The sequence below is a fragment of the Vidua macroura genome, chromosome 4 (assembly GCF_024509145.1).
Source record: "Vidua macroura isolate BioBank_ID:100142 chromosome 4, ASM2450914v1, whole genome shotgun sequence".
In the NCBI taxonomy this organism is placed as follows: domain Eukaryota; kingdom Metazoa; phylum Chordata; class Aves; order Passeriformes; family Viduidae; genus Vidua; species Vidua macroura.
This window is the reverse complement of record NC_071574.1, coordinates 47,191,677-47,219,103: the sequence shown is the minus strand read 5'-3', so window position 1 is coordinate 47,219,103 and position 27,427 is coordinate 47,191,677. Positions and strand designations below refer to the sequence as shown.

At 41.8% G+C, this 27,427-nt stretch overlaps 1 protein-coding gene and 1 long non-coding RNA gene across 3 annotated transcripts in view; one reads left to right on the top strand and one right to left on the bottom strand.

Annotated features, from left to right (window-relative positions):
• LNX1 (ligand of numb-protein X 1) overlaps positions 1 to 27,427 on the bottom strand; it is a 66,378-nt gene that overhangs the window by 2,898 nt on the left and 36,053 nt on the right. For both annotated transcript variants that reach the window (XM_053975530.1, XM_053975529.1), the window contains exons 4-8: positions 20,725 to 20,927; positions 18,777 to 19,148; positions 13,709 to 13,846; positions 7,894 to 8,071; positions 5,779 to 6,007 (exon numbers count right to left, since the gene is read on the bottom strand). In XM_053975530.1, the coding sequence (XP_053831505.1) occupies positions 5,779 to 6,007; positions 7,894 to 8,071; positions 13,709 to 13,846; positions 18,777 to 19,148; positions 20,725 to 20,927 (1,120 nt within the window). The remainder of the gene's footprint in view (positions 1 to 5,778; positions 6,008 to 7,893; positions 8,072 to 13,708; positions 13,847 to 18,776; positions 19,149 to 20,724; positions 20,928 to 27,427) is intronic.
• Positions 867 to 2,385, top strand: LOC128806165 (uncharacterized). The gene is made up of 3 exons (XR_008436728.1): positions 867 to 906; positions 1,866 to 1,965; positions 2,074 to 2,385. It is a non-coding gene; the product is annotated as an uncharacterized LOC128806165 (long non-coding RNA).

Below are 27,427 nucleotides of genomic sequence, written 5' to 3'. Positions count from 1 at the left end.
AGCAGGCAACTGTTACAAGCTCCATTCAGAGACTTTTTAGGTTTCTAAGAAGCACCTGACACAACAACACATAGCCTTTATCTTATAGGACAACAAATAGCCTTTATCTTAAAGACTGATATACCTAGTGTTTTAAAAAGTGTGTTTGCTGTCTTTCCCAGCAGTCATACTAGATTAGTCCCCTACTAATAGGCCTACAAATATTCACCTGCTGCCAGGATGGCACAAATGTAATATTTGCACAAGAATTCACTGGTTGCTAATGTAAGAAACAGGTGACATTTGCTTCTTCCTCAGCAGCCAGGCATTATTACTTTACCATCTGTGGACTTCAACAACATGCAAAATCACTTAAACCCTTTATGTTTAATGGTACTTATCAAGGTTATGACCAAGCAGTGCCAGGATTCAGCCATTAGTGCTATAATTCAGCATTGATTTTGGGGCAGAGGTCTCTGCTGCCCAGTGCTACACTCTCTGCTCCTTCAGGAGCACATTCCTGAAATTGAAAGGTAATCAGCTAAATGCTAATGCCTTTGAAAAGTAGTAGGCAAGCAGGTAAAGACAGGAGGATAAAAGGCAGTGAAGCCAAACACACCTTATGTGCATTCTATAAATGCAGTCTATAAGGTTATTAGTTGCATGGTCTCCATCAGTCCAGAAAGCATAAATACATATTTGCTGTCAAAGTGTATGATAAATTTAAGTAAAATAGACACAGCACAATAGCATTAGGATTGTTCTCTCTGCCAGAGCAGAGAAAACACATGGAAACCAAGGAACAGCAGAGAACAAGCACTCTTATGACTCCAAGCCCCTGCGCTGCCTGTTGCCTCACCAAAGGGATTGGGAGTAACCTGCTGTGACAAGAAGACAGTGAAGACATGGAAGTCAGGAGAAGTGCTGGTGAGATTGTCAGTTTGGGAAACCCCCTTTTCTCCCCTTTTCACAAAATGTTTACAAGCTTGTCTTCTTTGGTTCCCAATACCCAAATCGGTAATTAAATGCTTTCAGTTCTGAAAGTCAAGTCTGCTTTGGCCACAACAATAATGAGTGAGGGACTTGCCTGTCTTTTGACCAATGAGTTTACTCGCTCTTCCCCTTTTCACTCACCCTGCTGTGGGTGTTGGTGCAGGCAGGTCCAACCCATCACAACAGCCATAGCTAGAGACTGACTCTTAAAAGAATAGGAGTGTCTGAACTGTGTTTATGCCTTTAATTCAATGTTTTCTAATCTCCATCCTATGGGGTAGAGGTATAAGCATGGCAGTGCATCAGTGCTGTTTGTCAGCACTGTCACAACTGTGAAAAGGATGCTGGCAGGCAAAGCTGAGCTGTATGTGATGCAGGTACTGCTTGCTCCAAAGAGTTCAGTGCCTAAGCAGAGATGCCTGCTCTGCCTAAGCAAAGAGCAGCCCAAAGGGAGTCCATTCTTTTAGGGCTGTTTAATCATAAAGACAAGCTACAAAATACCATAGAGAAAAAATAAAATCATATGAAGATACCTAGTGTGTTTAAGTAGCTCATATTTGTGTGATAATGAAAGCCCCAGTCTGGGTGTTTTGACCCAGTCAAAGTACCATAACCCACTAAACTGCAACCAGTCTAAGGAGAACCATCTCCTTAGAAGAGAGCAGTTCACAGTCTTCAGCCTATATCACTAAATACTCCAGAAGATGAGGATAAGGACTAACTTATGTGTGAACCTGCCTCAGGTACAAGATTTGGGGATATACAGTGTCTAGCCACAGGGTCCTATCCTGAGCAATACTACAACTAACTAATTTAAAAGTGCTTGTTTTCAAGCCGTTAAATGTACAATTCCCAGCTGATTTTCATAAAGCACAAGTAGCCTTATGCTCTAGGAATGATAACCAGCCCAACTGCAGGAGGATTTCAGCACTAGCAGCTATGAAAAGGATAACTCCCTCCTCCCTCCCATTACAGTACACAAATGGCAGCCAAGTAAGTAATATTTGAGAATTGTTTCCACCAGCGTCCTACAGCCCAGATTGAGTTACTTTGGAGGTGTTTCTGTCCTAATTTCATGTTTTACATCTTGTTCTACCCCAGGTTTGCAGAATTACTTTGGCCACCTTGTCTCTTTCTCATCTCACTTTACAGATGAAGAAAAGCACTTGTGTGAAGGACAAATGTTTGTAAATGTTATGACAGGACGATCTAAAAAGTTTTCTAAGTACTAGCTGAGGGAAGGAAATGTGAGGAGAGCAAAAAAAGGAGAGCAGGAAAACAAGCAAGGGTAGAAGCAGCATCACAGAGCTGGGGAAATGCTTTTCGCCAGCTGTTCCCCGTTATTTCCTTTGTGCATGCTTCACAACAACGTGTCCCTTTACCAATAAAGAAGTTCTGTCTTCCTAAACAACAAACAATTAAATTAGCTACCCTGAAATAAGTCTTCAGGCGAGAATGCTTAAGGTCCTGCATCACTGTTTCCTCCCGCCGCCCAGCCCGCAGCCCCTCCGCTTGCGTGCAGGCCAAGTTTTGACAGATGTCAGATGCACATGTGCACATATTTTATAACCACCACATATTGGATTGTACTACAGAAAGAACAGAAGAGCTGTTTATGTATTATTAAGCCATGCAAAAGTGGGAAAAACCAATTCTAAGATCTCACAAGAAAAGGACAAAATTTAAGTGAGATCCACAAATGTTAAATTAGCAAGATGGCTTTTCCAAGTCTTTGAGCTTTGGTGCAAGGGATCACATAACTTGTCTCATTCTACTCCTACCAACTTCATCCAGGAAAATGATATAATTCCCTAATTCTCAATATTTGTGTCTCTTGTCTGTACCATCTCTGCAATATGCATGCAGTTCCTGTGAAAGGAAGAGTTCTGTTCTAGTATTGAAAATCAGGCATTTACAGTAAGCTACTTTGAATCTTGTAACTATTATTAATGTTAGCCTGTTTTCTACTTCATTGGTCATGGACAGAAGTCTGTAGACATGCTCTACTGTTTAGTTCAACTCAGCACATTTTATGGTACCATTCACATGATTTTCCTCAAAATTTCATGGATTTGGAACAAAGAAGGAAAGACTCTCCTGCCCCCTCAGTTTCCTGAGCCTGAACATCCCACTCTAAGTTGTGAGGTCAAACTGCCTCTGAACACCCCCCCTTGTTTGCTGTGAAGAGACACACACTGCACTACCAGGGCTTGTCTTGAGCCACATCTTTCCCTTCTCAAAAGAATTTAAATAATCTACCATCCAGCTTCCTCTTTTTTAAACCATGCCTGTTCCTGGCCTACCAGTTTTACTGCCCTTTCTATTTGTTCAATTTTTCTTACATAGGTGTGCCCCTTTCTGCCCATCTTCCCAAGTACTTTGCATGATCCTGCATAGTAATGATTTTGACATTTCTACTTTTCCATTAGCTATACCAAACATTCTTAGATTCACATATCTTGGAGCAGTCCTTCTAGTAAATTGTTGTAATTAAAGTAGGTGATTCTTCAACATTTTGCCCCATAACTGCATTTCAGGCATTTTTTTCCAAGATGGACCTGTCAGACATCTATTTAGACAGAGTATCATTTTCTCTAACAGCCTGGAAAATGTCATAAGACTGCTGACAATATCTTGGGACCTAGTGAGATGTGATCCTTGCCAAAAGCAAACTGAAAGTCAGAGAAAGGTTAAATGCTCAACCTGGAGCACAGTGAGTTAACATGATACACATCCTTGTGAGAGAACTTGTTGAAGGACTTTCAGATATCTGATGTGAACCCTGGAGAATCAGAACAGTAAGTGAGTGAGCACAATTATGCTGGCGAAGACTGAAGGGTCTGCTAATACCTAGTGAGCAATCCCTAACCTGATCCTCTTGTGCCCCTACTCAGCCAATCAGCTGCTAATAAGAAAACAGAGCACCTTTGTTACTGTCACATCTAATGTGCATCGGTCCCTGTCCCAGGCACTAGTCTGATGTTCAGAGCAGTGTCCCCACTCAGCATACCAATGTCCCCATGTCTCTTTGAAGGAGAAGGGCCATGCTGTGCTCTGTGCACGGCCTCACAGCTGGGGATAGAGTTACAATGAGCTCTTGTCTTCAGCCTTGCCGACACTGGGGCTGATTTTCCTTCAGACGAAAAGAGTTGGAATGCCTTCACACATGCAGCCTTCAGAGGAGGAAGGCTAAAGTGAGCTCAGAAACTGTTTCTAAAATGGGAAAACTCATTTTATTGCCAAACTGCAAAGTGGAACTGACTGATGTGAACTCTGAGTGCAAGCCTACCGTACTGTGGAGCTCTGTCCTTCATGTCCTCTACCATGCTAAGGTGGTGGGAACTTCAGGCAGCTGTGAGTAGAAGATGATGACCATGCAGCTCAGGTTTTCTACACTGCCCAATGAAGGTGGCATAGGCAGGGTGTGATTGTTTCAGTCCATCTAGCAATGGATGGTGACAGAAGGCAAGACTCAGCACTGCAGATTGCAGCACCTATAAGGCCTCTGGTCTGTTGCTGTCTCTTCACTGAGAGCATTACCCATGCTCTAGTACTCTCACCGTGGTGCTGGTCAAGCTCAGGAGTGCAGAAGTTGTTAGCAGGAATGAGGATCTCCCTGGGCTGCCTGTCTTCAGAGACTGAGTGAGGAAAATTTACCATTGCCTGGGCTAGCAAGTTAAGGGGCATCCATCTGCTGCATTTTCTTTTTACTGCTTTTCTTTTATAGGTATAAAGATGTAGTCCTCTCCACTGGAGGAGGAGAGGAGAGGACTGGAGGAGGAGAGGACATTTTGCCTGCGGGTTACAGACACACAGGCTGCCCTCTGCTCTTGCAGTGCTTCAGCACAGGTCATTAGCATCAGACCAAGCCCTGAAAAACATCTGGCCCTCACAGCAGACCTTGCTGCAAGGTGAACGACCTCAAAATGGCTCCAGCTAGAAAGAGGGAAACCTGTTATGCAAAAGTGGGAAATGAAAAGGAGTCCTGAAACTGTGCCTAGAGAAAAGCCCACTTGTCCTGCAGACCATCTTTTCCTGTGAAAGAGAGACCCTGAACTGCTGTCAGAGTTAGGAGTACAGTCAAGAGGAACTTATAAGATAAATTCTTCTTTCCTTCAAACTGAGTATCAGTTTCAACTCTGTGATCCCAGCTTTGCATATTGACAGATTCACAATGTGTCCTCATTTCATACTTTCTGGAATGTCATGGAAGCTGTAGGTATTATACCGCGCACACGGAGAGAGCTTAGTGACAGATGACGTGGCTCTTATTATCCTTGCTGAAATGACAACACAGCTGCTTCCTGTGTGTGACAAATGGACTTCTTTCAGGCGGGGGTGGGGTTAAAAGAGGTGATTTGGAGATACTGGCCAACTGCACAAACTTTACAACATCTGGGTAAAGTCAAGCAAATCAGCCGGATTTGGCTAAGGAGAAGGGCTGTGCAGCTTGAATGTTGCAGGAGGGGTATCTGCCTTCTGCAGGGTGGTTTGAACCTAAACTACAGTTCAGCAAGCTCCTGTATCCCTTTAAGATTTTCCTTTCACTCCCTAAGTGCCAGATATGTTTACAAGATTTAAACAATTCAGTATCCTATCCTCCCTCGCAAGGGGAACCGCATGTCTATTTTGCCATGTACACATACCCATTTACAAAAGGGAGGTATTTTGAGTCAAGTCAGTGACAGAGCCTGGATTTAATTAAGATGTCAGTGCAATGAATCAAGCCAAAAGAAAGTATTGCCAGAAAATACAAATCTTTCCTCCCACTCCCCCTCAGCAAGAGGTTGCAATCTGTGGACTTACCGTGGCAGCCCCAGCCACATAACCCAGGACGGTGACCACTCGCTGCTCTCAGAGGTCACCTGTGTGTCCTCAGGGGGTGGTAGGTGACCCCGCTCCTCCTGGGCTTCACATGCTCTCATCTCCAGGGCTTTGAGCACCACTGAGGAGTTGGTGTTCTTCAGCAGGGCGACAGCCTCACTCCGGCTGACTCCCGTCAGATCGATGCCGTTCACGTTCAGGAGGATGTCACCTGAGACCAATAAAGCGGATGATAAAACCCCTGCAAGTGTTTCCAGGATCCCCTCCCCACCTCCACAAACAAGTGAGTCAAATCCATGGCCAAGAACCGGCTGCCTGACGAGGCTTTTTGTTATTCCTATTGTTTAACGAAGCATATGCTAGTAAACATGCCACAGGCATGAGGGAAGATTCCTGTACACAGAAACTTTGCGTGGCTGGACAGAGGATTTGTCCTGGTTTCTTTCCACATCATGTCCTGCATCTGGAGCTGAACAAACAGCTGGGGTCCTGCTGTACCAACAAGTTTTGGTACTGGTGCCTACTACTGGTCTGTGTCTCTCAAGTCCACTTCCAGCTAACAACACTTGTACTCAATCTAAGCTTAAAACCCAACAACTCAGTGACGTTTTTTCTCCCAGCTCTCCCTTAGCTGAGGACTGCCACTCCAACTGGCTCTTCCTAGTTTGCTTTGTGGAATAACATGTTATTATTTTCACATTAATGCCTGTTTGAATGGCTGCAAGCCAAGCCATTTTTCTGTGTGCCTTATTTATAATATAGGCACAGCAGCCAGAGAGAAAAATGCAAAGACGACCTCAATTACTACAGGAAGAACAATAAAGACATCACTTATGTCATGCAAGCAGCCACAGTGCCAAGTGCTCTGCAACCCTTCATAGCAGGCTCCTATGCCAGGGCTTTCCTGGGTGCCCTCAGTGCTTAGCCTGGATGCTTCTCTAGGCAGGGATGTATCACTGGCAGTCCAGGCACTGCAAATGAACATTAACCTCTTCTTGTTGTCTGTCCCCAGTTAGAAGGACAACAGCCAAAGAGCTGCTCTAAATCAGAGGCCTACAGTGCTACTATAACATCACATATTCATTTGTTTCTAATTTTAGCAAACTAACTAGGCTGAGTTTTCGATGCTGCCGCATGATGAATATTTTCTAGAAAGTGTACCCCACTGAGAGGCAGTCATCTCCCAGCAGAAGGAAAGGAGAAACCTGCTGTTTTGCTCCTGTTGAGTTCTCACATGGGTTTCATTGAGCAGACACAAAGAGGAAGTTCCCATGTGTGCTAATGCTGGACACTGAGACCCAGGCTCCTGGGGTCTGACTTGGTTGCAGCTATTCTGCCCCATTTTTGGGTGCCTTCACTTCCCTCAAACTCAGGATTTCCCTCCAGCTTCCAGGCAGTGACTGGACTGAAAGAGAATATAGGGGATGAAGGGTAGGTGAGCTGTGTCATTGCTGGATGTAGGCTACTGAGGGATTTGACTCTTGAGGATGTAACATCCTGAAACCTGAGAGTTTCATCTTTCCTTTGCTGCCCAGCTATTCCTACAAAACCAACTGATAAAATATGGTCCTCGTCTTGCTCTAAAAGCTTATTCACGCAGAAGGGAAGAAACTATTATCTTTATTCTGTTACATCAGTAGCTAAATGGGGTTAGGAAACCAATATTTCCAGACACAAGGTTGAGCCACAAGGCACTAATATGGCTTAATGTATAATGGGAATTTTGATCCTGTATATTTCATTCAAATTCATGAGTGCAATGACAAATATGCAAAAAAAAAACTTTAAAAACACATGAAGTTTGCACAATGAATATATCAGGAGTTAGGAGATGGTGGTGCAAACTAATTTCCTGTGAAAAGCTATTTCTCTTTTTTTTCTACCAGAATATTCCTATATCCTACTTCACAGAGATATGTATATTATGCCTGCATAATTATGCCTTTTCTGGTAGCTGACTTGAGACTCTCTAATCCGACACATCCCAAAATCTATAGGCTTGCTGAGAATGTCAGAGTGTGAAGTTCTTTCACTATCCTGCAGTTTTCAAAAGAAGCTCTTGATTTAAAGCAGGCTTTCAAAATCCCCCCTTTTTACCTGTTTTTATCCTGCTGTCTCTGCTGATCACTCCTCCAGGTTCCACACTTATCACATAGATAGGCAAATCCCATTCCCGGTTAGATGCTCCACCTGCCACAGTCATTCCCAGTGATTCTGTGTGATCTTTCCGGACAGCCACCACCTTCTCATGACAGGTGACAGTGTGAAGGGTGCTCTGTGACGGAGAAAATAGCAACAAGAAACACATTTTGTGGGCATGGTGACCTCCCTGACAGCTTTGGCATTTTCTATCAAAACAAATATTCATGGAAGTAACACCAAGACACTTCCCAGCCATCTGGCCTGATGGCAGGCAGGACTCCCTCAGGGGCTTAAGCATCTGCAATCAGAGCTACTACCAAGATAACTGTGCTTTAATAGTTAAAGTCAGACACTGCTCCCATGAAAACCAGAGTTGTTTCAGTGCTAAGGTTAATAGAATCAGGTCCTTGAAATGTAAATGTGGAATTTGATTTTAAAAGAAAAAAAAAAAGCTCTTGATAATAATATCACTAGTGGTCATCATATCTTTGACTATCAGGTTATGCTTCTTATCTTGCTGCTTGCAATCTGTACGTTGCAATGTACAGATGATACGTTATACAGTATCATCTGTAAAGTTAGTGAGAAATAGTCTTCTTGGGTTTGAGGAATGAAACCATTGGGGGCACATTTGATCTTCCAGATATTTGTGTTTCTGTGTAATTTATGTGTGGAAATACGCTTGAATAATAAGTGTTTCAGTTCAGGAAAAGAGAAGGACATTTACAGTGTAAAGCCAGCAGTTTCCAGAGTGCTCTTAGTGCTTCTCTTTGAAGGGTCAATTTGGGACAGTCATCCTTATATTTCTGCCCCTGAACAGGAAAAGTTAAATACACACAGCTGGACATGCAATAACTAGTGCATGAGTGAGGGTGCAACAAATTCACAGGTGCCCTCAGGATGGAGAACCACTGCAATGCAAGATCCAACAAAACCTGTGAACTGAATGTCATGTTTACCATGCACTCAGTTCTTACAGAAGAGTTTGAAAGGCAAATAAATCTGGATTTAAATGTTAATTGATTTGCTTTCCTTAAGTATTTCATGAGCAGTGCTCCTGACATCAACTCCTGACAATCCCAACCCTTCTTGCAGGAACAGTATTATCTACTCAGGCTCATATATAATACCACGCTTCTAAATACATTTCAAATGCATATTTAAAACACTCTTTCACAAATGTGACCTCACATTCTTAATATGCAAAAATAATCTATAAAACTCATTTAAAGCCACACTAATCTCTTTTTAGAAATCTGACATCTCACAAAGACATTTCACATTGGTTCCTGGGCCAGCAGCATGGAAAGTGGAGCAGATGAATTCACGTCTCCCTAAGTGACAATGATGGGACAAAGGCAGGCTATGGCAAGAATTTTTTTCATGGGAGTAGGGCAGACTATGTCTTTGATTTGTGCTTTTTTTTTTAAGGTATGTTTGGTGGAACTAACTCCACATCAAGATTTTTGTGATGCAATGTTAACAACAAAACACAGGACCCTCTAGAAGCTTAGCAAAGGACTTCTCTGTGCTTGAGCAGATGAACAGTAGCTGCCACAGAACTCCAGAAACAAAAAGGCAAAGAGCTCGGTGGAAAGAAGAATTCTCTCAGTCTCTGAGAGAAAACCAAACAACACAGTTGTTTGGACATGTTAGATGTGGTCCATGAAGAACATAGGCACTATGTCAGAGTAATTTGGCTTAGGGCTTGCAAACAAACTTATGAATTTCTGAAGATTTTAAAACCTTCAGAAAAGGTTCTGTTCCAGATAAATTTTATGTTCTGATCCAGATAATTTTAACCTTTCACCTTTGTCTTTAAGATATAAATATTTTAAACATATTAGTTCTATCTTTAAATTTAATGTTTCATCCATGTTTTCCAAAAATATCCTTTTCCCTTGAAAATGAATGGTTTTCAATCAGGAAAAGGCCACTTTTTGAAACATGTGGGATAGGGGCACTATTAATTTTCCCAAAATTGCGATCTGAAATTTTGTAGCAAAACATGAAATTGGGATTCTATTTGTCACTCTGAGTGAGAGAGCAGTCCTGTTACTTATGCAGCATACATCCTGTCTTAGACAACAAAAGCATTAGAGCATTAGCTGGTTTATCAGTATTTTTTGAGGAATCAGCACAGAGAGAAAAGATTTCAAAGTACTGCTTGGGAACAAATTGTCCTGCTACATTTCAGTGAAGAATTATAGAAGTACCAGTACTTGTATGTTGAACCACAAAGGACCAATTTTCTTTTGAAGCTACTCTATCCCATGTCATTTTTTATATGTCTGCAGGCAGAAAGGATTTGGGGTGACTTGACTGAGACAAAGGCAGTGATGAAAGGAAAGTAAAGCCTTTTTTAGTAAACACACGTAGAACTTGCTTGGAGGTATAATCGATAGCAAGTAAACCAGTTAAAAGGCAGTGTTTATCAGTGACTGCATTTCAGTGCATTCTCTTCTAAACAATTGTCCTTCTCTGTCATTTTGAAGTGACCTTAGAGGTCAGGAGAAGAAAAACATAACAGTTCATCTCCTCCTCTTTTTATTTTTTCCTCCTTTTCTGTATATTTACTGGAAAATAAATATTTACAGCAGATTATCACAACATCAAAGCCATGACACGTGTCTTGCAGGCAAAAACATTGCTGTATCTGTTTGGAAAATGTACTTCACCTGAAGGTTAACCTGCTCATATGGTCAGGAAACATTGCCTGCTCCAGCAACATTTTCTTTGCTCTAAGTACTAGACAATTATTTTGAAAGAAATAAGAAAACAGTTCCAATTAAAAACAAGTGCTATTTAATTAATGGCAAAGCTCCCAGTGAGTTCAAAGGAATTGAATCAGGCCTGTTTATGCATTACAGCCTGGCTTCACAACCTCAGCTGCACAAGAAAGTGTTTGTGACATCTCTTCTCTGAATCCAGGCAGCAGCCAGAACAGTTTGGGCTGTGCTCCCCCAGTCTTTGTACAAAGGAAAACAGATCCATGAGATCCTGGGCAGGACCAATCTCTTGGCACACCATACACCTGGCATTGCTGCCACCAGAGAAGGACATGGTCACAAGAGATCATCCTCTTCTTATCCAGAGCCTTGTGGGCAACAGGGCTGGTTGCCACTGGCCTGAAAGAGAGGCACCTCCCCACGCTGTACAGATGGAGCTTGGCTGTCCTGAGGCCAAGAGCTTGGCCCAAAGTGGCTCCTGAGCCACCGCACGAGCCAGAGGGCTGCTGGGAGCTAGAGTTTATTCTTAATGCTGAATACAGCCACGGCTTGAGAGCAGATTTCAGCCCATGTATACATACATGCTCTACAGTGAGAGCAGTTTCATTCAAAGAAAGCATTCCTGACCATTTAATATCACTTTCCTCAGTAAGCTTAGGGGACAAAAAAAAAAGCCTTAAAATAAGCCAGAAATCGAGGCAGCTAGCAATCCTCTATTAATCACATACAATAAAGCAATCCCAGAGATAGCAGTAGGTAGCAGACTCATCAGACGACACACATAGGAGTCTCCCCTGACAGTGAGGTCCAACCAACAAGCATTACCTTGGTTTTTGGGCAGGAGCATGCACTGCATTAGGATACTGTAAAGGCCCTAGGCTTGCAATCATTACTCCAGCAGTAATGCCTACTTAAAATAAATAATATTTTTTAATCTTTCAAAGACAGTTTAAAAATCTTGAATTGCAAATTATGTTCAGTTAAACCCTCAGCAAAATATCATGAAATATTTAAACTGACACAATCATGCCCTATAAAAGGGCAACTAACACTCCAGTAATGTTTGTATCAGACCAAAACTCTACAGGGCCCGAAGCTCATGGTGTCTACTGGCTGTACTGATCTGCTGATCTACTGCCAGAGCATTTTCTCTGATAGAAGCCCTCTACCATGTACACACAAAGCTAAAGGGAGGTAGGAACAGCTCAGAATTTTCTTCTTTTGGCTGTGATCTTCCCTGGAAAGTGCCCAAATGGTGGCATTGGACAGAAGCCCACAGCAGTACACCCACTCATGTGCTTATGCAGTACTCCTCTCTTGTGGGAAAATGGAAATCCCCCTAAAAGCTGTGGCCTGTGCAACAAGAAATGATTCATTAGTCTTTATAGCACTTGCTCATTAAAGGACTGTTATGAAGCCAACATTGTACCTTCAATCTCACAGCTACCCAAAATATTGTGAGACTTACCAAGAACTCCCATCCGACATCTCTTGGTACAGGAAGAGAAAATGAGGATCTCAGGGCAGAGAGAGACAAGCTGTGTTCCCAAATAATCCCATGTGGTATCAATTAATTACTCAGACCAACATGGTAGAGTCAGCAGGTGCTTGGATTTTCCCTAGGAAGCATTTAGTAGCAACACAAGCTAATTGCTGTCCTACACATATCTTCCTAAGGAAATCATTGCTTCATTAGAAAGTCATGCCTTGCAGATACATGATTAGTTGGGCGCTACTTGCTACTTGGTAATAGCTACTGAACACTGACTGCTTTCTGTTTTAACTCCTGCTAATCTGACCCCACCTAATAAGAACTGTGATTGTGACTTTGTGGAAAAGGAAAACTAAAAATACGTAAATATGTATTAGCATTTTTAACACATAAAAACACTGAATAATGTAGTTTTAAAAGACCTGAAAAATGGGCATATTTTAACATTTGTAAAATCCAGAGCTAGACTTGTCTCCTGGCTGACAGCTGTGCACCAGATATTTGGTCCAGAGGTCCCTTTAAGGACACAACTGGCTATCCATCAAGCAAGATGAACTTAAGCCCTGCCTGCACACCTCCCTGATACACCCCTGGCACCGGTGGCCAGGGTCAAGCTTGCATGGGTTTGCATAAGTGGTAACACTCAGGGTGATTAAAGTAAATTATCCAGAAATATGGCTTCAAATTTAGTGAAATAAATTCAGTTCCTGCAAGGACATGCTTTGCTCTCTCTAAAGTGGAAAGAATAACACTGAGCAAACTCAGAAAGCATATCTTCAAAACTCTAGCTGCATTGGTTCCTACTTAAAACCTCATATGTTTGAGCATCAGCATCTCTCTGCCTTATGCAAAGAGAATATTGCGAGTCTAGGTGCAATAAACACACACTCTGACCAGGTACACAGGGACAGCTGGGGCACAGTTTGGTAACCACAGCCTTATCTGGGTGAGATGGCTGCTCTGTGCTGTGTCCCTGGGTTGGGTGCTGCACACCAGCAGCCCTTGCAGACCCCACACCCTGCAAGTTCCAGGTGCTGCAAGAGCAGACCAAACATGCTTTGGGTCTAAAGCTCCACAGAAAGTCCTCATGCTCTCAGCAGCCAGGGCATTTTAATAAATGAGCAACAGCCTAATGATGACCATAATTTTCAAGTAGGTTATGGGAATCTTTCAGGCCAGCATGTGAAAGATTTTTGTGTGAAGATTATGCTACAGGTGGGAAAATTTCAGAAAAATTTTTCTTTTTGTTGGAGCACATTGTCCTCTGCAGATTCACAGTCCTGGCCATGGCCAGGATACTGTGTGCACATCAGCACCCGCCCCAGCACTGTCCATTGCCTTCTCTTTCACTCCCCACGCCAGGCAGAGTCAGGGCAGAACCAGTGGATAAATAATAATGAGCAGCACAGCTTTTGTGCTTCCATTGCCAAGTAAGACATGCTTTTTCTGGTGACAGAAGCCAGAGATAACACTCTTAGACATGAAACAAGAGGTGCCCTCCCATTCCCCTGTCCCATGGATGGCAGAGAAACCACACAAGTGCCCTCACCTTGCCAGGGTTGTTTCTCTCGGCGGGGCACGGCTGCGAGCTGCCAGCACTGGAACTCCAGCCCGTCTCCTGCAAGAGGTCAGGGGGCTGCTGCCTGGTCTGCCGCGACACCACGAAGTGCACCTGCTTCTCGCTGGCCTGTGGGAGGAGGCACAGTGTGAATCCCATGGCCCCAGTGCAACAAACCCCTGCACCTCAGCCCCAGAGTGTCTGTGAGAGGCAGGAACCACTTAAACATTGGTTGGATTTCCCATTAATGAGGTTGCTATGACATAAAGCAGTAACATCCGTTCAGGTCAATGAAGTCCATAAAAGTTTACTGCCAGCTACTTAATATTCCTCTTGAAAATTTGGTGTTAACTCTAAAAAGTCCTTTCTACCTGCCCCAAAATTTGGCTGGAAGCAGTGATCCACCACAGTGAGTTCTGATCAGCTCTCATCTACACCTATGTATACCACTGCAAAGCAGCAATTTGCCTGCCATGGTAGAGAGACAGGCAGACTGCCAGAGCTGTTGCTGCCCAATGGATGAGAAAACTGAAAAAGATACAATTAACCCCGAAACCAGGGATGTGCTTAGGCCTTGCCCAGTGAAAGTGGGGAATAAACAATGTAATTAAGTCCACCTGCATGCAATGAGCATGACAAATGTAAGGAAGCTTAAAGAAAGGGAGAAAAGGTGTTTTCTTTAGTGAAATAAAATCCTAACTGCAGCTGAGTGTAGAGAAAGAGGGTAGGCACAAGCAAGCACACAAAGTAATGAAGTTTAGGATGGGAAAGCAGCTCACAAACTCTCACTCTAGGAAGAGCAGCTTCAAAGCAAATAACCCAAGCTCAAAGAACTTCTAGGCCTTTTTTCATAATGCAGTCAGAATACTTGTGTGCCTGAGAGATGCTGCAGTGCTTCTACTGAGGTTATGTTTGTTATTTTTAAGGGGCTCTCTGTTTGTCTGATATTAGCATTAATTCTGTGCACAGGTAGGGTTTTTTTTCTGTCTTATTGAATCAACACTGTTTGCCTAGAAGCAAATGGCTTCATTTGCCCCTCAGTGAGGCTCATATGAATCTGTTCAAGACAACAGTGATGCAAAGATAAAGCTGAGAGGGAGTGGAGTTTACCTGGATAAATCATAGATGCCTGCCATAAACCAACATACTGAACTGAAATGAAGAACAGTGTAGCAATAACCTCAGTGCTATAGAAGCATACTCAGAAGATGTAAAAAATAATCCTCTAATCTCCTTCTCTCTAGGCTAAAGACCTTGGTGTTGTGCTAGGAAGGAGGGGCTCTTGATGACCAGTCTGCAGAGGCACTCCTGCCTGCTTGCTCTCAGGTTATACCAGAGGAACTGCTCAGTATCTAGCCCCCCACAAACACATCTGGAGCCTGAAGCCCTGGGGCTGCTGTTGCAATGCTTGTTGGTACCACAGCCCTGGGGGCTGCTGACGTCCTGGCTCACTTGCTGGCACTGCTTACTGGGGAGAAGCTCCAAGGAAAGCTGGCATTGAAAAAGCAGCGGAAAACCAAACCCAGATCCAGTTGCGCTATTGAAATCAAAACTTCCACAGACAATTAACAGAAGCCAGAGGAAGCTTCTGGGAATTTTGTTTTTGTTTTTATAGCTTGGTTTGTCCTTTCTGGAGCTGAATTCAATAGTTGTAGCTGAGAGTTTAAAAAAAGCTTTGGAAAAATGTCATTTTAGTTAAGAAAAAGCAACTTACCTCTCCTAAACCTCCAACTTCAAGCTTGAAATATACATGTTCAAGCTATGCTATTTTCAGCGAAGTAAAAAAAGTGCACGTCTTTGTTACTTTCCCAATATCTTGGGGTATGCTATTTTTTTGACTAGAAACTCAAATCTTCACAGCTTCATAATATATAATTTGGTGCATACACACATAATTTCAAAATAACTTTCTAGGCATTTTAAACAGATCTGGTTTTATGGAATATTAATGCATGGACTCTGGACTCAACAGGTACCCAAAAGCAGAATTCTGTAGGTTGGGAGAAAGGAACCCACCCTGGTCCCTAGTTTGTAATATGACTGAGGTGGAACTGAACAACATGAGATTAAACCTCCCAAGGGCATGTGGCCCTATAAAGATACAGTTTTCTCTAAAATGAACAGTTTCAACTTAACACAACTTCATTTTGAAATTTATCTGTTGCCACATGGTAAGCCTCAAAGCTGGTTATTTAGAGAAAGGTTGTAAAACATGATTAATTCTCATAGAACAACTAGCAAAAGTTCAACAAGAGTGTCTGTTGCAATGGCACATTTGTCTACAGGCCAGTCAAGCTGACTAGTTTCTCAGAAGTCAGAGTGGTTTAGAAAGTTATCCAAACAAGAAGAACAGTTTTTTGTATTTACATGCGTATGAAAACCCATTAATGTTTCTACTGATCAGATTATTTATTACTGATTCATTCTAATCTCTCCCTCCCTCTTACTAGTGGCTTTTCCCACAATTCTTTCTCTGTATTTTATGCTGAAGTGAAAATTAAAGAAAGGAGGTGACATTTGATACCAAGTGCAAGTAAGAGCTGAAACACTCTTTTTTAAGAATTAAAATCTGTTACAGCCAAGGCAAATCAAACAGGAAGGCAGAGACACAATGGCAACTTCTGAGCATCTTAGAAAGATGCTCAGTAGCATGTAAGGTAATTGCATCTTAGAAAGAGGCAGAAGGGCTGCTCCTGGCAGAAGCTGCCCCATGTCTCACCGGGATGAAGGAGCATGGATACGCTCCACATCACAACCTGCTTGTCAGAGGCAGTTGCTGGGTAGGAGAGCTGCTCATCTGTTCCTAGCAGCTGCTCTGAACATTGGTGGGAGAAGGAGGTGGGGAGGAGGGTGAACATCTGGGGTCAGTAAAGTCTGACTCAGCCCATGTAGCTTGGCTTGATGTGCTCACATGGGCACCTCATATCTGTTACCTTGCTCCTTTTCTTGTCACTCTCATGGAAAACAGATGTGGAATGTCTCGTTATTTAGATTCAAAGTGCCACTTTTGACACAAGGCCATGGCTTAAGATGATGTGACAAACAGGAGGCAGCAAATTCCCAAGTGTTATGATGTGTGCACGTTCCTAATTAGCACTTACATGTTTTCTTCATTTCAGTTCTTGTGACAGATCTTAGAGCTTATAAACAGCCAGACACCTACTGATTAGCAACTGCTTCACATATGCTAGTGTATAGTTTCTATAGGCCTCAATTGTCTCAATTATTCATTATTTAAAAGTCAAAAATAATCAGATTACACAGAAATCTGACAGTCTTCCTGCTGCGCTTGGTTTAACAAGCCACTGCGCCTTTTAGTGAACGTTCTGTTTTTAAAGAAACTGATGGTGTATTTGCAGCTTTCACCACCATAAATTAGAAGAACCTCAATGCACTGCAAGTGGCATGCTGAGCTCTCCACAGGCAGGAAGGATGCTATTGAGAAATCAGAGGACACAGTGAAATAGCCCTTCGTGTAAGAAGCAAATGCAAAACACCTGTGGCTTCGGTATAAAGGTTTTTCTCTGGCATAACATGGAAACAGGAAAGGCAAATGGTAATTGATGAAAAACATTACAAAAAAGACACAGGTTCCAGGAATTTTGCATTAGACAAACGTGATTCATAGAGCTCACATCAATGCAATATAATCCTGGCTGTTTGGAAACTTGAGTTTCCCCTTTGATGGATTTGTTTAAATTTCCAGGGATTGTTGTGCATTTCAAGCATTATTATAATTAACATCCACTCTTTGGAGACCAATAAGGGCTTTAGTTGCATTTTTAAACACTTGTATGTGAATACTCTTGTTAGTAATTTTTTCCGTTTCATGTCATGTGTTTTTTGCTTGTGAAGCACTGATGCCTTATTTTGTAGCCATAAAGAACTGTTCCAAGAATAATAGCTTTTTAGATAATTTTTCATTCCAGACTTGTTGCCCTCAGAGAATTTAAACCTTCCTCCTTCTGCCTTCTGTTCTCAGTTAGTGAGCTACATAAGGTAATCCAGAAAGAAGCTGGACCAGAATTTCAACAACTGGCATTATGTAAGGGGATGACATTTTCTTCACCTATGCTATAAACTTCACAAAAAAAGTTGGCTACAACCAACCAACTGTGAATGTATGCTAACACAGGAATCCTTTCCACAAAATGCATGGAGTTGACTGTTTGTTTCAGTCTGACTGATATTACTCTGATTATATCTGTCAGAAAGAAGAAGAAGTTGGCCTGATTTGACATCTTGTTTTTGAAGCCCATGAAATTCTTCAATATGTGAACAGTCTACACGCCTCCAAATGAAATTCAAAATTGCACAAGTATAATAACAGTTATAAAAATGAGATAAAAGCAACAAAAGATTCTTGGCTTTGCTTTTTATGTTGAAGTTTTCTAAAAACATAGTCTGTAAGCAAAAACCCCAAATTGGTTCTGGAGGGAAAATTAGGCAGAAGCTGACCAATTTCACAGCTGAGAAAGGCATGGGGTTTTTTTGATCTGACAGGTCTGTATTAGCACTCATTTAGTACTCCACATGAGTCTAAAGAGAGATTAATAACTACAGATCCATTTTCCCAAAACATCTGGATTTCCATATACTGGATTTAGGTAAGAAATATCTACAAGGTGTGGACTCCCTTATACTGGTAGTCCGCTGCCTTAGGCTACTCTGGTTTGCTCCAGGGCTGAACCAGAGAGCACGGTGACTCCTGAGCCAGAGGAGTCAGGATTCTGCTGGAACCAGTGCTGCCAGGGTGCAGGCTGGCATGCCTTCTGGCAGCTGGCATCACTCTGGTGGTGATCAGAGTATACAGATGTTTGCACTGATCTATATTTTCCAAAACCTGATGGTAGCAGGCACCTCTGTGAGAGTCCACGCCCATGTTCACACTTGTCCCCACAGTAAAACCAAGGAGCTTTCAGAGGAGTAAATTCCCATTCAACCTTGACTCCTTGCCTCTTCTGAATACACAGACTCAGTGTTTGCAATGGATGGTGAAAAAACACTTCCTGGTGTTTTTCACAGTTCGAACCCTGTGGTTAAAGTGGGGATGACAAACCTGGATCAGTTGGGCTGCGCTCTCTGGACTGCCGTAGCGATGGTCGTGCCCATTGATGGCCAGCACCCGGTCATTCTCCTGCAGCTGCCCATCACGGGCAGCCATGCCACCTTCCAGCAGGTTGAAAATAAATACCCCTGGCTCGTCAGCCTTGCGGACCAGCTTTATTCCCAGCTGCTCATCTGGACTGCTCTTGTTTAGCACAACATGGAAGCTGTCATCCCTATTGCAGTGAGCATCGAGGGAAAGTCCGCTGTTTCGGCATCGGTACCTCTGCTCTCGGAGCACCGTCAGTCGCAGCACGTGGCAGGGTTGCTTCAGGATTGACAGGGCATAGTTGTGAGGCACATTTTTGATGTCCATGCCATTTACCTGGAACAGAGAAGTAAATCAGCAGCAGAAAGATGGTGTATTCTGAGTTGGCACTGAGGAGGGCAGATCTATATACAGAGATGTCTTCATCTGAAGTGACACGTGCTATTTCAAACTGTGTCACACAGGAGGCCAAGTTTGCGGTGCAGAACAATCTTCCCCGCAAGAAAAGGATGCGCTGCACAGACAGTTTCTGTCCTTTTTCTTCCCTTCTCTCCCTGATAGTCTCCAGACATACATGTTAGCTTTCATCTTTCTTATTGCTCTTTCCCAAGGTTCAATATCCTTTCATATATCTTAGTTTTATTCTACAGGCTTCTGATTTCAAATTGCCTTGCCAGCCTTTCCTTTCACTCCCACTGTTTTCCTGCTGTTTCTTTTCTTCTTTATCTCCCAGCTGTTCTAGGTACAGTAAATTTTTTTTTTTCTTCACTAATGAATCTCTAATTACAAAGAAGGAAAGAGCCTCAAGTAGAAGTTTAAATGCCTTGGATATTTACTAACAATTATGCTGATTTACCACACTAGAGAATCAGACTTTCCTTTTTTTCTCAGTGTTTTCCAGGTGAGATTTAATTCGGATGAGAGTAAAACTGTATAACTACCATTTTTAAAATTTGGCTGAGGAAAATAAAGAGGACAAAAGAGTTTCCAGTCAATCCCATCATGTTCATATGTGTAAGAGTAACTAGGCATTGCACTTTATATTGCTAAATGAAAACCAGTTGCAAGATTGTATTTCATCACTGGCTAGAAAACCTGAATCAGACAAGATATTTCCATGTAGCTTTACATTGCACAGGTTGAACCATTTAAATATTAAGAAACATCCCCAAAATGCAAGATAAATACTCCCCAGCATGGACAAGAGTACTTGGCTGGTGTTTGCTTTTGCAGATTTCCTATGTAGGAATGACGGGGGCTGTTCTGCTGCAGTCTGGTGGGGAGGACTGCACCCAGAGCAACACAGCTCAACTAGCTTTAGGTTGCTACCTTGGGTACCACAAACAGCATGAGCTGCACCAGGATGGGGCTGAAATTCACAGGAATCCTTAGTAAATCCCGGGCAGTCAGCCATGACTGGGAAGAGCTAGGCTGGGCCCATCCATGCTACAGTCACAGCTTCATTGTGCAGTTTGGACGTGCCCTGTAGGAACATCTTTGTTTTAGTGGTGCCATTAACTCTGCTGCTCTGTGCTGGCACCAGGACAAAAAGGCTCCCTGAAACACGTAGCTGGGCAGTGGATGCTTATCCAGCAGCTGCTGGGAACCACCATGCAGAAGCATTTTTATTCACTGCTAGAGTGAAGTATGCCCACATTGTGATCCTGGGAAATCCCTTTGGCCAAGTCTGTCTGGCATAAAGCAGAAGGCATGGCACAATCTTGGCATGCCTCAAGTGTCCTCAGCTATCACTGGGATCAGCAAAAGCTAGGAAATCATAGTGCCTTACAGGTGGTGCTCTGAACTTTAGAATGGCTTTCTGCATGCAACATTGCAAATCTCATCGTGATCGACTTCAACCATCTTATTCTTTGTCAGGATATTTTTATCTCGTACCTCCACAGTACTGTACCTTTAGTATCATGTCTCCAGGCAGCAATCTTCCATCTCTGGCAATTACCCCATCTCGATAAATATGCTGTATAATAATGTGAACCAAAGGGGTCTCACTGCCTCCCACAATCCTAATGGCCAGATTTTCATGGGGATCGGTACGGCTGATCTTAATGCAGGTAATTTCCCCATCTGGAATCAGGTGATACAACCTGGGAAAACCTGGAAATGCATATTGTAAGGTATTTATTTGACAACACAACTTTGCTTTGTTGAAACATGCACAGCATAACCTCGAGTACCTGCCAGTTAGTCAAGCTAGGTTTTATGCGTGGATGTAATTTATACCAAGTGGGAAGAATAGGATAGGTAAGCTTGCTGAATGGACTTGAAGGGATCTTTCTACAAATAATATATTAAAACTTCCTTTTTCCCCCACAAAATACAGCCTTAAACCTTTGATGTAATCTGGACAGATGAAATGTACGTACAGTTATACACATCAACATTTTATGGGAATCAAATACATTTTTGGTCACCAGAGACACCTCAGAACCATGCCACATTTCTTGCTGGCCCTAGAACAGATGGTCATGGGCACCTCAACAAACATCCATTCCTGCTGTGCTGGGTTGTAAACCCACTGGTAGCATCCCAGGCTGCTCTGTTTTCTCAATTTTTAGTGTCACAGTGGAGGAGAGGGCTCTTGTCTTGTGACATCCAAGGAAGCCTTTTATTTATCTTTAGCTACCAGAAATACAACAAACCAAAGGTTTGGACAAACTAAAGAACACAGTAGTTTTCCTACCAGACTGCTCTCCTTTTATCACTGCTTGAGCTCTAGGAAATAGGAATGAGTGGCTCTTACTGTGATGTGTCTATTAAAACCACAGTATGCTCAAAGTACCTGGAAAGATCTCTGCTGGCCCTGGCAATCTGGCTGTGGGGAGGAGGGACTAATAGTGGGCAGGAGTCCTTTTTGTATTTATAATGCACTGGATTAGAGTATCGTCTTCCAAACCCTACTTTTCAACTGGCATGTCTGATTTCACAGCATGTCATTAACACTTTCTTTCCTTCTAGGTCAATTGAAAATTTTAATCCATATTCAGCAGTGAGCAAAGCTGAAGTAAAAGCAGCAGTGAATTTTCCAGCACAGGCATAGCAGCCTTCAATTATTTTGAATTCCCCAAAGCTCAGAGAAAGCATTTAAGCTTTTTGCATGTGAATCCAATCCAGTGGTTATATGACAAACCTGTAAGTCAAAAAATTAACTGCTAATATTTTTTCAAGAACCTATTTTAGAAATTAAAGTACAGTGAGTGTTAATGAACAGTGGTTAGTGAAAAATGAAACTTTATAGACCAGAATCTGAGATAGAATAAATATTTGCTACTACAGAATTAGCAGGCAACAAACCAGCAAGGCACCAAAACCTTTTAAGAAAGGGCAAGGGGAAAGAAAGAACAGGAAAAAATATTAAGAAACACCATGTTGCATCCCTTACCACTTCTTTGATCATATGCTCTTCAGGGTGGGAAGCTGTCCTCCTCCACGTCTGTAAAAAGCACCTACCAGTAGCACAGACTTCGACTTTGTGGTTTTATACAGACTTGACAGGCAATAAAAGTCTGTCTAGATAACTACACAGCCTTCACCAACCTAATACTCAACCATTTATTCTTGTAATAGCAGTTTCTGTGCTGATACAGGTTTACTTCACTTTTGGAGGCAACTTTAATGTTTCAGGAATGGAAGGTGCTTCATTTCCCCCATGCTCCTTTATTTTCTAAACGCTATTTGCTCAGATTGTAATTTGCTCAATTCTCTCTAGCCTGAAGGGTGGATTCACTTGAACTAAATCCAGGCCTCAAATGCACAATTTGGTGATCTACTTGCTCTGACTTCCTTTGCAGTCCACAGGCACCCAAAGAGAGTGATTCCCATGCAAAATCACCCCCGGAGGTGCCAAATGTTCTCCACTGGTGTGTAAGAAAAGAGGCAATTAACTCTGGCATCTCAGGGGGGTGCTTAAAGTCACACAGTACAAATACTCCTCAAAAACCACCAATGGCCTGATCCCTGCATCAGAATAAGCATGCACATTTCACACTCTCAGTGTGGCTACAAGGATAGTTATGTGTAAAAATACAGATGAAAATCAGGATACCTGGATCTTCTCTGCATGCAAATAAATTAATATACGTGTATATATTGAAGACTACCACAACAGTGGTATAATAGACCTATTATGATGACTCACTTCACATCCTAACAAACTACACCTTTTGACACTGATGCTGATTTTACCATAGCTCATTCTAAAAACCCTTCCAAAGAAATATTCCAGTTGCATTTCTTGTCCATGGAGAATTGCGGACTGAACAAGCTATTGACATTCTCATGTTATTTCAACCTGTAATTATCCCAGAGCAAAATCAGGGCAACGTGGCAGTGAACAAGTCTCTATACTTGTACAAGACTTACCTATATCTTTACATATGTATAAACATAAATAGGTTTCTTTGCATTTTGAACAATGCCTTACCTGGTTTGTTAAGCCTTGTAGTGGTATTTGGCTTTCAATATGACTTTATGTAGATTTTTTAGAGGAATTTTTAATGTCTAATTTTCTTCTGAAATGTGCAATCTACAGCAACCCAAATCTTCCCAAAATGTTTTTATTTTGCCAGTCTGCAAGTCTCTAATGCCACCTTTTCATAGTTAGCAGACTGTACTGCCTCATTCCCTGTCTTCATTTGATTTGTGTTCTTTATCAAATATACATAATAAAAAAATATTTTCTCCTCAGATGGGCTAAGCAACCAAAATAACTCCTCTATGATCCATTAATTTCTGCTCTCTTACTTGAAGACTTGCCTCTTCTTTTCATCCCAGACATTTACATGGAGATTTGGATTCTCAACAACCTAGACTGTCCTAAGTAAAAGGTCAATGCCTATTTTGATAAACTAACAGTAAGTATGTCAATATAAATATATAAAGTACACAAATACACTTTTTAAAAATAAGAAAATTCATAATTGCTTTTTCACCAAAAAATCTGCATACATTGTGTGCAGTTTGATGAAAACTTACCATGCATATCTCATGATGATGCCATGTCTAGAAAGCAATGTCATCAAATTGAATTTTTAATGTGTAGACCATACACAGAAAAGGTGGATCCTGCTTCAGCACCTGGTTACATACAACCACTGGGGCCTCAGGAGCCCAATTGAAGGAACTTAAACTGAGTTGAGGGCTTGTACCTTTCAGACATATATACGTTCTGTTGTAAGGCTGGAGTAACAATTTTCACAGACTCCATTTTCCAGCCCTTACACACTTATTTAAAATTCTCAGTTCTCTTTGGTCAGGTTTTCCAGAGCAGGAAAACCCAGGAGTATTGCATACCTTTCTTTACCATTTTATATTTCCAGTCCTTAAATATCGAAGAGCTGCTGAATCTAGAAAGAAGGAAACTTTCTGTCTTGTTTTTGGTGATTCTTCCAGGTTTTCCCACAGAGTGTTGTGTTTTTGTCACGGGGGGTTGTGTGGAGCATTCTGAATCTGTCAATATAATAAAATGTCACCTGCATTCAGAAAGACTGTGTGGGCTTTTTTCTCAAGCAGTATTCTCTTAATATTAGTGTGCAATGTTATCAATATTTTCACATATTACTTTATGGGTAAACAACATAGGAGAGACCAGCTTTGCACAGCGAACTCCATTTATCTCACAGTGTGGGACGCTGAGAATTCATTAGTATAGTCGCCAAGACAGAGTATTTACAAAATTTTAATTATGCCTACTATTTTTTCCCCCCGCAGTTTATAATGTTTAATGGTAGCATTTCTTCAGTGCTCAGGTTTCTGCTGACTTCTGTGCATATCATGCTCCTTCCAACAGTGCTGCCACAAGGGTAGCTTCTGCCTTCATTCCCGGGACTCAGTGTGACAATGTGCAGTGTTTGCAGTGACTCTTGAGTCCAGATTAATCAAAGGTCACTGTAAACAAAACTTGTATCTGTGGTTGCAAATCCTCATTTAGATCAGGCAGCTTGACTAATGTGCCAGCTCACCCCCACAAACAGGACCATCTGCAGGAGCACACATTCATCCTTCCCAGCATCTGGACACCAGAATTTAAATTAAGCTTGTATAACCTAGTCTTGGAAAATTAATGTGTCTGTAAGTGTCACATGCCCTTGTATTGGTGGGGAACTTTATTCTGCAAATTTTCCTTTCCAATAGATTTTCATTTATCATGCCATTCTCCCAAAGGTTTGCCATCATTTTGATTTAATGCCTTCCATTAATTCTCCAGTGATGCTTCTCCAGTGGAGGGGCAGGTAGAAGGTGATGCCAGTTCTAATCTCTCTTCTTGCTTCTGGACATTCCTCTCGCCAAAGGAGTCCCAAAAGAACTAAAATGAAACTGTTGCGGAGTTGACTGTGTATCTAAAGAGTTGTGACTCTCATATGAAGCAGGCAAATTCATCAGTCTGCAGTAGAGGAAATGCTATAGAGACAATCTTTTTCTTCAGGAAATTGCCTGGCTCATCATTCCAGAGCGGAGTACTTTGAACCAGTTCTGTAACAGCTCTTTTGGGAAATCAGAATGGCAACTGAATCAAATCTGAGAAAAATAGGAAAAGTGTGGGATTTCTGTGGGGTGCAGCCTTCCTGAGACAGAGGTTGGGCTACACTGTCTTGTCCTGGGGCTGGATAAACCACTTTTTTTTCTGTACAAAGAAAGCTTTAATGCCATGAAGTGGTTGATACCATCTTTGTTTCACTTACCTTCTTTTTCTTCACGTACTTTTCCAAACACTGAAGTATTTATATTATCTATCTATTTATTATATATATGTATGTGAATATATATCGCTCAGAAATATAACAAGGTTCACACTGAACAGTACAAGAGGGAAGCCTGTTCTGTGGTTCTGCCAGTGCCTGCTGGGGCTGCCTTGGTCTTGCCTGCTGCAAAGCAATACCAGATGGTAGAACCACATCCACTTTGAGACTGAGTTGACTTTGAAAAACATTGGCCATCCTCAAGTGATCTTAAATTAAATTTCTTTTACAATGTCTTGACGGCAAAATGACATCAGTGAATGTTTTTGAAAGTCAAAAACACAGCTCTTTTACTCTAAAACTGTAAGGAAGTTTTTTCAATTGTACCTGCAAATTCTTTGCTCCTAGAACATTAGCTGGTTCACAACTTGTATTTGTAGATCACTTTGAGTAAAGAGTATATATATCTATAGTCCTTCTTGGAACTGAATTTAAGGTGTAAAGCCAAACTAAGAGCACAGTGATACAAATAAGCATAGCAAAGCTGGACACTCTTTGCTTGGAGATATTTTATCATTTAAGTAGATTGTCAAGGTCATTTACACTAGTAGATCTAGTCAGAAGATATTACATCTTAGATGCATCAGTGCCTTAAGCATGTCCCTGTCACCTTCCCTCACATCTCAGAATGAAATTCTTTCTTTTAAACTTTCTAAACTTCTACTTCAGACCTGGAAAGCTATTTGTAGCTGTAAATGCTGTTAATGAAATTACTCTCAGATAAATATCACAAACTTGGGTGCTGCCTACAGACAAATATTTCTTTGCATGGGATTTTACAAATAACAAAGCATTAAAAATGAGACAACGTTAACAGCTCCTTCCCCCAAAATATTTTCTCATTAGTATTTGTACTTTTCATTCACCTCTAACATTTTCTTTGGTTTGGACATTTAACAACTCTCTACTGAAAATGCCGCAAAAACAGAGAAATAAAGAAAGCCTCTGAATGATTTAAATCCAAAATGAGCCCCTATAACATTGTTTAAACAAATCGAACCACAGGATTTTAACATAAATCATGAAGTAGTCTCTGCAGTTCGGGATGGCTACCAGCTCCAGGTATAAGATAGCATTAGACTGTAACTATTTCTCTGCTGTAATTATAACAGAAACACATTTGATATTAAACATCATGTTTTACAATGTCCCTGGGTGTCAAAGAATTTTCCAAAACCAGTACTAGATTCAGCTTCAAGTTAACAAGAATTTGAATGTTTTTTCTCCCTCATCAGAAACCATTATTTTGTCTTGTACCCTTACAGTCATATTGCAGCTGAGCACTGGCTCAACAAACATAGCAACTTCGGATTAAAGGCACCTACACACTTTTAATGAAAGGTTGCTGAAGGCTAATACACGGGTACTTGTTATGGAGCTCATTCTCAGAGCTTCTTTGACCAAAATACAGGCAAAATAGATGAAACAGAGACATATGAATTAAGATGGGGGTATTTTGAAAACTGGAGTCAGATGAATTACACATTGAGCTTTGCCAGATGATCTTACCTCTCCTTTATCAAGAAGAGGTTATCAGCAAGAAGGGGCTTATATCACTCTGTGAGGCTGGTATAGTTTCAGCTTTATTCTGCTCATGCACTGACTAAACCTGGTGAGGAAAATGGTCACCAGTGAGTTGGTGAAGTGCTGCTTGAACTCCTGGGGCAATGAGTCATGGCTGAGTTCTGTTCTCAGATGGTCCCAGATACAAACATGTGAAACTTTGGGCAAGGCAGCAGCACCTTTCCCACTGGGTGTGGGGACCTCTGAAGTGAGGAACCACCTCATTCACCCCCACAGGAGCACCTCCATTCCTAGGAGAGTGGTGAGGCAATGGTTAGACAGATATGCAGGGCTCCC